Source organism: Furipterus horrens, unplaced genomic scaffold, assembly GCF_987537825.1.
Source record: "Furipterus horrens unplaced genomic scaffold, mFurHor1.1.pri manual_scaffold_15, whole genome shotgun sequence".
Lineage (NCBI taxonomy): Eukaryota > Metazoa > Chordata > Mammalia > Chiroptera > Furipteridae > Furipterus > Furipterus horrens.
The window spans coordinates 14170506-14181645 of record NW_028327185.1 but is presented as its reverse complement, the minus strand read 5'-3'; the positions used below and the strand labels follow the sequence as shown (position 1 = coordinate 14181645).

The 11140-nt window shown below is 37.8% G+C and overlaps 1 protein-coding gene across 1 annotated transcript in view; it reads left to right on the top strand.

The window, feature by feature from the left end:
• Positions 1-4918: 4918 nt before the first annotated feature.
• WDR64 (WD repeat domain 64) overlaps positions 4919-11140 on the top strand; it is a 52864-nt gene continuing 46642 nt past the window's right edge. The window contains exons 1-3 of the mRNA XM_090263392.1: positions 4919-5063; positions 8975-9105; positions 10368-10470. Of these exons, the coding sequence (XP_090119518.1) occupies positions 4919-5063; positions 8975-9105; positions 10368-10470 (379 nt within the window). The remainder of the gene's footprint in view (positions 5064-8974; positions 9106-10367; positions 10471-11140) is intronic.

The window sequence follows — 11140 nt, the reverse complement described above, 5'->3', positions numbered from 1 at the left end:
TTAATTTTTCCAATCTGGGTTTGTCACCTATGCGATTATCTAACACAGCCACTTCTTTAAAAAAAACTCATTTAATTTTATATTTTAGATTTATGCAACCATTTAACAAGTTCTGTATGTTTAATGTCCACTGTGTTGTTGTTTTTTTTTATTTTTAGGTTTATTTTTTATATTTTATGGATTATGCTATTACAGTTGTCCTGATTTTTCCCCCTTTGCCCCCTCCATCCAGCACCCCCTACTCCCTCAGGCAATCCCTCCACCATTGTTCACGTCCATGGGTCATGCGTGTAAGTTCTTTGGCTGCTCCATTTCCTATACTGTACTTTACATCCCCATGGCTATTCTGTAACTACCTATTTATACTTCCTAATCCCCTCAGCTCTTCACCCATTCCCCCACACCCCTTCCCCATCTGGCAACCCTCAGAATGCTCTCCATATCCATGATTCTGTCCTTGTTCTTGTTTACTTAGTTTGCTTATTAGATTTAATTGTTGATAGATATGTATTTATTGCCATTTTATTGTTCATATTTTTATCTTCTTTTTCTTAAGCCCCTTTAACATTTTATATAATAATGGTTGGGTAATGATGAACTCCTTTCTTTTTTTCTTGTCTGGGATGTACAAATAGCTAATAGGTACGTGAAAAGATGTTCAATATTATTACTTATTAGGGAAATGCAAATCAAAACTACAATCAAATACTTCATAACTACTAGGATGGCTATTATTTAAAAATTTTTAAATAAAAACAGAAAATAACAAGTGTTGGTGAGGATGTGGATAAATTAGAAACCTGACATACTGCTAATGGGAACGTAAAATGGTGGGAATATAAAATGCTTCCAGTGTGGGAAACAGCTTAGTGGTTCCTCAAAAAGTTAAGCATAGAATTTTCATATGATCCAGCAATTCTGCTGCTGGGTATGCACTCACAAAAATTCAAAGCATGAACTCAAACAAATATTTGTAGATCAATGTTCATAACAACATTATTCACAATAGCCAAAAGATGTAAAAAGCCTAAATATGCACCAAAAGATAAATGCATAAACAAAATGTGGTATATACATACAATGGAATATTACTCAGTCATAGAAAGAATGAAGTTCTAGTACAAGCTACAACATGGATAAACCTTGAAAACATTATGCTACATGAAATAAGCCAGACACAAAAGGGCAAGTAGTATATAATTCCACTTATATAAAGGTACCTAAAAAACAGGCAAATTCATAGAGACAGAAAGTAGAATAGCAGTTACCAAGAGCTAGGGGAGGAATGGAGGGCCATAGTACTTGTTGGGTAGAGAGCTTCAGTTTTGGAAGATGCAAAAGGTCTGCAAATAAGTAGTAGTGATGGTTACACACTGTTGTGAATATACTTAATGCCACTGAATTTGTACGCTTAAAATGGTATATAATGGTAAATTTTACATTATGTATATTTTACCATAAAAAATATGTGAGAAAAATACCATATGATATCACCTAATACAGAAAACTAAAGAACAACACAAACAAAGGAACTAAATAGAACAAAGAGCAGAATAGCAGTCAATGGCGGGGGGGGGGGGGAGCAGGAGAGAAGGGGGATAAGTAAGGGAAGGGTTTAGACAAAGAACGTGTATAAAAGACTCATGGACATGGACAACGGGGAGGGATATGATTGCGGGAGAGGGGGTGGGTTGGGTGGGGGAGAGAAATTAGGGGAAAAGGGGTCAACTGTAATTGAAAAACCAAAATAAAAAAAAATTAAAAAAAAATATGTGAATTTGTCATTCTTTGACTGACTTGTTTCAATTAGCATAATAGCCTCTACATTCGTCCATTCTGTCACAAATAGTAAAATACCATATGATTTCACTTTTATGTGAAATCTAAAGAACAAAGTAAGTAAACAAAATTGAAACAGACTCATAGACACAGAGAACAGACTGATGGTTGCCGTGGGGAGGGTGAGTGGTTGGGGGACTGGGTGACAGATGTGAAGGGATTGAGAAGCACAAATTGGTAGTTACAAACTAGTCATGGGGACATAAGTAAAGCACAGGCAATGTAGTCAATAATATTGTAATAATATGTATGGTGCCAGGGGGGTACTGGAAATATCAAGGGGAACACTTTGGAAGGTATAGGATTGTCTAATGACTATACCTAATACTAATACAAAATAATATAAAATGTAAACCATAATTAAAAATAAAATTTAAAGTTCTTTCCACAAAAAAAGTACATGCAAATTGTGCCTCCATCACCCTTCTCAAAGTAGGAGAAGTAAACAGATACAATCATTTTCTCGAGCAAGCTAGACTCAGTATGGGACGAGCAAAAAGTTACTTTATTCTCTCCCACTAATCATTTCAAATGTCTTCTTTCCACCTGTTCTTTACTGCCTTTGTATGACATTTTGTCAGGCATCAAAGCCTGTCTGGTCACTTTCAGTTAATATAACCTCTACACTGATATCCATTATAGTGAAATAGTGAGATTTTGGTACACTGGCGACAAAGAGCATTTACAAGTTTCCTGATTGGTTGGGAGGGGGCAATTAAAACAAGTTATGTTCAGAGGATGAGGGATCAGAATAGCTTATAATCAGCAACAGAAGTTGATTAAATTAGACTTCTTATAACAGCAACGCTAGAAGCAAAAGACAATGGAATAATAGCTTCAAAATATTGAAAGAAAGCAATTACCAGCATAGAATTTTACACCCAACCAAATAGCAATCAAATTTCAAGAAGAGATTAAAGATATTTTCAGACATACAAGGTATCAAAAACTTATCTTCTAGGTACTATTTCTGGATGTGAGTCATCAAAATGAGGGAATAAACTGTGGGAAAAAAATGTCATAGACTGCAGGAGAGAAGATAAGGCATTCCCAAAATGATGGCAAGGGAAGATGGCAGTATGACAGCTAGGCCCTGGCATCTACAAGGCATCTGTCAGCCCAGGCCACAGGAATGTCACTCAAGAGACATGTGGACGAGTGTTATCAAGATGCCTCCTGCTCTTGTATCATGCTTTTATCCTGAAAATGCCTATGTGAGACGGCCAAGATTCCTCCCAGTACCTAATCAGCCAACATCATGCCCCATTAAAGCTCCTGTCCTCTCTCTGTGCTCCGTCACATGTTTCAAGGAATCCTCCTTTCACCCCAGAGAAGTTCTTCATGGACCTACTTATCCTGAAAACTGGAGTTGGTCGCAGTGAACTCAGAAGCAGAAAATGGAGAGCGACCTATTCTCCTGATAGAATTTCTACCAGGTGGCAGGTACCTGGTTCATGTCCCTGCCAAGGACCTGACCCATGGAGGACCTGACCACAGGCTTGTGTCATGGCCTTTCCCACTCATTTACACACATGGCTCTCACAAGACTCACAGAAGCTGAACCCAAAGAGCTCGGGGAAACCATTCCATCTATTTTTTTCCCTAGAACCTTTTTCTAACAAGGGAACTACTAACCTCTTTTACTTACACAGCTAGGAGTGTGTTTGCTTCTGAACTTTTATATCAATCACCTGCCACAATCATGTACATGTAAAAAGTAATTAATAAAATATTTGATTGAGAAAATAGAAGGAAAAGAAAAAAGAAAAATTGTATTTGTAAAGGACACCAGAATCATGGGTGCAACTTTATGAAATAATACATTGCTGTTTAAATAATGCACATTGTTCCATTGAAAATGCATACAGTTATGACACCATGTGACCTATGCTTAGAAGGCGGTATTCGAAAATCAATAGTTTTGTAAGAATGGTAGGAACATTGGTGATTCTTTAAATTGGTGGTTTAATTTTTGCAATTAAGAAAATAGTACAGATGCATCTGTTGCTCTAGAAATAGCCATAATAGCTGTGAATTGTGCCAGCATACACTTTTAAGATGTTTCCAGAAGCCGGTGCCATGATGTGCATTTATACCTACTGTCCCCACATGCTGTCCTCCCACTCACTCTCTCTTCAATCCACTGTACCACTGAGATGGCTTTTCTTAAAGTCCCCAGACGCCACATTCCAATGCTTAATTTTCAGTCCTCATTTTATGTAACCTATCAGCACTATTTGGTACAATTCACCACTCCTGTGTATTTTAATGTTTTTCTATAAATATTTCAGTATGTAGCTCTTAAAGAGAATATCACATAAATAACAATTAACATAAATTATAATCACATCTGGAATAATAATTTCTCAATATCATCAAATACCTTGTCGGTGTTCCAATTTCCAATTGTCTCATAAATGCAATTACTTTTTAGTTTGGTTGAACCAAGCTCTAAACAAAGCCCACAAATAATGATTGATTGGTGCATCTTTAAAACTCTTTTAAATATGTATGTCCCTGCTCCTTCTTTTTTCTTCCTATGCAATTTCTTTATTGAATAAACGGAATAGCCCCCCCCCCTCCACGCCTCCTTTCTTTTCAAAATACATTCTTCTCTTGGTTTCTGAGATACAAGTTTCTCTTGGCTCCTCCTACTCACTAGCCCATTCTTCTTCCCTCTCTGGCAGTGCACACACATGCACACATGCACTAACATGCACACAAACACACAATTTGTGGGAAAATCAATCTCAGCCTCCTCCTTATCAAAGAAGAGGCTGTTACAGAGACATTATGATGCGATGGGTGCCATATGAAGGACTCTGGTAACATTATGAGGTCAGAATTGTACTGAAATGTTTGCCCACATGACATGCCTTAACCCTCAGTCTGATTCTCCCCTGCCAACAGCCTAGCGGCAACTCATACTCCCACCAGCAGAATGGGATTTAAAGATCAAAGGAATGAGACCTAAGGCAACCACTGAGACAGCAGGAAGGCAGTGTTACAGCCCGGAGGTTTTCCTGACAAATTTGCATCATTTTTTTTCTGTGCAGAAATATAAATTCCCTGTGTCCCAATGGATATCAGAGAGGAAAAGAATCTCAATGCTGTGCTTCAGATGAAAAATTTCAAGACAGCCCTAAATGAGTTTGAAAAACTGGTCGAGCATATAGCAGCCCAGAAAAGAGATGAAAGAGTAGGCTTGTTTGTCCAAAAAGCAGGTAAGATCACTGATTACAGGCCAGTCCGGTTGGTCTGTTGATTAGAACTCGGAGGTGTCTTAAGCTATCAGAGAGAAGTAACACAGCTTAAAAGCAAAGACACTTCATAGGGAGCCTGAGTCCTTGCTCTGAGTCGTAAAAGAGCTAAGTAGGTCTGGGGGAGTTTTTTCACCTGTCTGAACTTGAATTGTCTCAAAAGTCGAATCTGGGGGTTGGAGTAAATGACACCTAAGGGTTCTTCTGCAGGATCTATCACTTCATGGCTCACTGGCTGATCTGGGACTCAGTCGTACACAGGAGCCATCCTGCCGTCTCCTCACTACAGGGTGTCGTGAGACCATAAAGACTTCCTGTCTGGGCCTCTCCCTGTGGCTCCAGGCTGGAATGATTTTGAACATGCCAAGCAGGCGGAATGTGGCGGGCAGTGGTCTGCCAGGGTTAGCAGCAGAGATACCAGCGCAGAACTGAAAGTACACCACACAGTCAGGGTTACAGGGGAGTGGAGCGGTGTGCAGCTTCAAGGCATTGAGGAAGCAGAGATGGGAAAGCTTAGCCAGCAGAGGACAAAATCAGCAGAAGAAACCCTTCTACAGCAAGGAAAGCAGAAGGGATCACATAACGGTTAAGGAGTCAGCATGGCCAGCCTCTTAATGAGCCGGGCTCATTAAGTGAGTGAAATGTTGACTTTAGGTATTCAAGCCCAAATAGTATTTAAATAGTACTTAAAAATTTATATATCACTTTGGGAAGTATCATTTAATTGATTCTCATGAAAAATCTAATAAACAAATGTTACTATTGCTAATATTATCCCAATGTTATTTGTCAAAAAATGAGAGATACAGATAAATCATCTGACCAAGTCACTCAACTGCAAAGTGTTCAGGCTAAGATTCAGATTTAGGTGAATGTAAACTTGGCTGGGCTTTCTAACGTACTCAACAAAACTTTCATTTTCTTAATCAATTTCTTTCACCTCTCTCTGTAACTGATTTTTCAAATCCTTACCATTTTTCCCCGAATCCGCTATGGGTTATCAACTCCTCTCAGCCAAGCTGCCAACATCATAACAGAAAACAAAACAAAAAGACAAGAAATCTCCCCAACTCTCCTCCGTCCCAGGCTACCCAAAGCACAAGCTGCTGTTTCTTCCCTTCCTCCTCCCCTCCAGGGCTGCCACTGTGCCGCAGCAATGTCAAAATCTCCTTTTTCACTGGCTTTGTCCTCGCAAACTAAAAATATACCCAACCCTCCTGACCTTGACTTTCTCGTCCCTTTAAGCTACTACTGTATGTCTTTCCTTAGCTCCTCCACCAAATTTCTCCACAACATCACCTCCACTCCAGTCTGGCTTTCCTATTGAGTTTGCTGCAAATGCTCTTACCAAGGTATTTGACCACCTAATATGGCTGCCAAGTTCAGTAAGTTATTTTCATTTTCCAACTTACTGGCCATTTTGCTGCATTACCAGCTGCCTCTGCTCCCAGAAAGTCTCCCCTTCTGCATCTCTCATCCATACCACTCGTACTTTTCCCCTTTCTCATTCTGTCTTTGCCTCTCTTTTCTTGAGCTTTGCATGTGTCCTCTCTTTTAGCATAGACCCATCTACCTGGCCTTTCAAGCCAGCTCTTTTGGGAAGACCTTTGACTATTTCATTGTATCTTGGGTTGTTACAACAGCCCCTTAATATAACAGTCTCCTTGCCAAGAGCTATTTTCATCCTTTATATTTCAGCTTAGAGTTTTTCCTTAAAAAAAAAAATTATGAATGGCGACATTGCTGGCTTATAAGCTCACTTCTAAAATCCATATACATTAACTTAGCTTCCAGGGCTATTCAGTCATGCCTCAACCTACCTTTCCAGCCTCAGTTCCTGGCATTTCCTTTCATGCACCTTCTGCCCTAATATGAACTTTTCAGCATCTCCAAGCATGTCCTATTCTTAATGACTCTGATTTTGCATGGGTTGTTGTGACCGTGGGGTGCCTTTCCTCCCCTTTTTGTATCAGTAAACTCTTGCTCCTCTTTCGGGACCTGAATCAAAACTCTCCCCAAGCAAAGCCATCTTTGGCACTCAGTGCACTATGTTGCCATCTTGAGAAATTTACCTGCTGCTTTTAACCTGCTGAAATTGCTCTGTGCGTGTGTCCTGCCCCTTCTCCCTAATCACTGAGCCATGAGTGCATTCACGGCTTTGTAACCCAGGGCTAGAGGAAGTACTGTACTTCTAAAATGTCAGCTAAATGAGCAAGCTACCCTTGCTTTCATTTAAAAGCTTGCAGTCATAACATCATATCAAAAAATTTCCTTCCTTTATAGAATATGTACATATATATATATATGTACACACATATACGTTCTCTTATAGTATATATATATATATATATATATATATAGTGTATGTATATATTCACAGATATATAAAGAGAATATATATTATATTTTTTATGCAAAATGTATTTGTGTATAGTATATATTTTATGGAAGGTATAGATTTAATAAAGACTAAGTACTACTAGAAAAAATTACTTTCTATTACAGAGGGACTGACCTGAAAGATCGAACAGGAGAAATGTAATCTTAACTTTCATCAGTCTGCTAATACTGGTATACAATCCCACTCATTTTTAATACTGGAGTATAGGGCCTAGCTCTCATTATAGGCAAGAAGCTAAGAACTATAGAGATTTTTTTTAATGAAAAACATTCTGCCTCAAAAAATAGTATCAAGTACATGACAGGAACTCCTCCATGCACCATAGCTCTTAAATCTTCTTTTCCTGATAGAATTAAATCTTCATGTCCTGATAGAATTAAAACATCCCAGGGGGAAAAAATCTTCCAGTGACAATTACAATGAGACATATACCTCATGTCTTATATTAGTTGGTATGCATTTAAAACAGCTAGGCTATTTGAACATCTCAAAGAATTTCAAACTTAATATGACCAAAATGGAATGTTTATTTGTCCCAAGAACGATGGCCCTTCCTCTGCTTTGGTAAATAGTACCAATATTTGCTGAGTTTTAAAACCAGAAACCTGAGTGTCTTTCTAGAGCAGGGTTTCTCAACCTTTACACTACTGATGTCTGGGCTGGTTAAGTCTTAGCACAAACAGCCACTACCCTAATAGCTATTGCTAGTAGTCTTCCTGTCACCACCTGCAAATATTTATTTGATTGTTCCCATTAATTTTGTTTCTCCCACTAGAATGTAAATACCCTGAAAACGGGGTCTTGTCTGTCCAGTTCTCTGTTCAAAGTCCAGCATCTAGCTCAAAAGAAATATTCAAAAAATGGCATGTTTGTGTGTTTTGTGTGTGCTTACAGTGTTGAGGAACCAATCAAGAATTGCTTTGTGCACTCAACATAAACTCTAGCAGAGAGTCCTGATGGACAAAACTTTTAACAATAAGAAAGAAGTAACTCACTTTTTTATCTTTGTATTCTTGAACAAGACTTCTAAAATAGTCACAACAAAACTACAAAGGAGGTACTAACCACCAACGTAAACCATTTTCTTCTGACTTTAGCCAAGTCCCTAGTTATATTTCCAATATAAAAAAAAATCTTTAAAATGCAGAAGAATCTGGCTTCTGTAGGCTAAAATAATGAACTAGGCTAGCAAATAGAAGACAGCTGGCCCTGGCCAGTGTAGCTCAGTTGGATGGAGCATCATCCTATAGACCAAAAGGTTTTGGATTCTCTCCTGGTGAGGGCATGTATGGAAGCCAACCAATAGATGTGTCTCTCGCACATTGATGTTTCTCTCTTTGTTCCTCTCTCTCTAAAATCAATACACATACTTAAATTTTTTTTTTTCATAAAAAAAGAAAGAAAAAGCAGCTGCCAAATGCAACATAGTTCTTGGGATTTTATGACAATGTTTTTGCACTTTGTTACACCACAGATATGATTGATTATGAGAAGTTCTATGCAGCGGTGCAAGAACTCTTTGGTCCAGAAGTCAAGGATCAAGATGTGAAATGCTTTTACAGGAAACTCTGCAACAACCCTGATGCGCCTACAGACTGGTGTGAGGTAGTCACTTTTTATGTTTATATGAAATACCAGCATTATTTTTCTTTGTTTGAAATAAACAATTAAATCATTGTTACTCCCACAGGGGGTACATGCACAATGTGGTGACATGTTTAAATGCCTACACCTGTACAGAGGTGTCCACTGTCCATCATTGAAAATGGGTAAACCAGACGGATGTTTAACTGTACTATGAATGAGTAACTCTTAATACTTCTTGACCAAATTGCCAGTTGGAAGAACTATACATGTTATTAACAACCACCACGATTTTAATGGTCTTCTTAACATTCTAAATGAAATATTCCTTTTCAATATATACAAATTCCAGTGTATCCAAATTCTCAGTGTAAAGGAATAGAAGGGTGATCATAAACTTTCTCTTCCATTTCCTGAGTAATTTTCTGACTGACACCGTATTGACTCTTTAGACATAATTCTGTTGTTCTTGGAAGAACATGTATAAAGGTGTTTTTCTGTTAAGTGGACAATGGAAGTAGAAAATGTCTCTGATCCTTGTTTAAACTGACAGAAGATGATACTCTGTAGATTTAGTTATAAAACAGATTCTTATTCTAAAAGGGTTTGCAGTAGCTTACAATTTAAAAAACTGCACACATGCATACACAGTAATTAAAATGATTTTTTAGATTATCCAACTCTCTCTTAAAAACCAGTAATAGAATAGACAAAAGAAAAGGCAAAGATTTAAGAGATTTGACTATAACATTTAATAAGATGGTAGATATATGTGAGTAGAACTTTGAACCCAAAATATAGAACAAATACATCTCAACTATGTATAGGGACCATCACAAAATTGACCATATGTAAGGCTAAAAAGAACATTTCAATAAATTTCAATATAATAAAAGTAGAAACCAATAATAGAAGATAGCCCCAATCCCCCAAACCAACCAAATAAAAAATAATTAATTTTATAAAACAAATGCAAACCAAAAGAACTTCTATTAAGCCTTTAAATTTTTTCTACACCTTAGGAAAGTTGAAAACTTATCCAATTCACTTTAAGAGGCTAAATAACATTGAGTTGAATGAAGATAAATCAGAGTCTGCTTAAAAATCATGTACCATCAGCATGTATCAAATGGCCTCCTCTTCGTATGGGGACCCCCTGACATTTATAAAGCAAGGTGTTGACAGTTAATCCAAGACTTTAAATCCAAACAACATCCAATCTGTTACTCCTCAGGCAATTCTGAAATATTGCTCATGTTTATATGTCTTGTTTGGGATTTTAGATCTTTGGATATTTCTCCTCTGAAGAAGATTCCCTTACCTCCCAAATGGATGAAGAAAATTTGGTTTTCCTTGTCTCTAGAAAACAGCGAGTTGTAATTTCAGGTGATATTGTTAATTTTCCTTCCTAATTAGTATGAGTGTTAATATTTTCTCAAAAATAAACAATGGGAATCTAACATTTCCATTGAATAACTTTCTATTTTGTTTACTTTATCAGTGACAGTTTTATATACACTATCAGAAGAAACTGTACCTGCAGATGAGTTTGAAATATTGTCATTGCTCTAAAGGGCCTTGTGGTCATGCTAAAGACTTCTGAGAAGCTACAGGAGGGCTGCAGATAGAAGGAAGGCAGGATCTGAGTTATAGTTGAAATGTTCATTCTGACTTCTGGTGTTAAAAATAGTCTATAGTGGGGAAGGGCCAGACATGGAGAGATCGGAGGGGGGTTGGCATAAGAATATGTTCTCTGCCTTTTTTTCCATTATTGATCCCCTAGGGAACCTTATAGACATTTTTCTCTTCAAAGCCCTTCTCTCCCCAATGTCCAACCCCCCCTCCAAGCTCCCTCCTCCACTCCAGGGCATTCCAAGACCAGAGATACACTGCGTAACTGTTTCTGTGCCGTATGTGTATCTATGTGTTATACACAAAAAGAGTGAGACTCATTCACAACTCCCCAAACACCAATTTGCACCTTCCTGGGGGTAGTATTTTCTCCATTGAGAAAAAGCTGGTTGTTCTTTTTAAACAAATCTAATAACTGACTTTT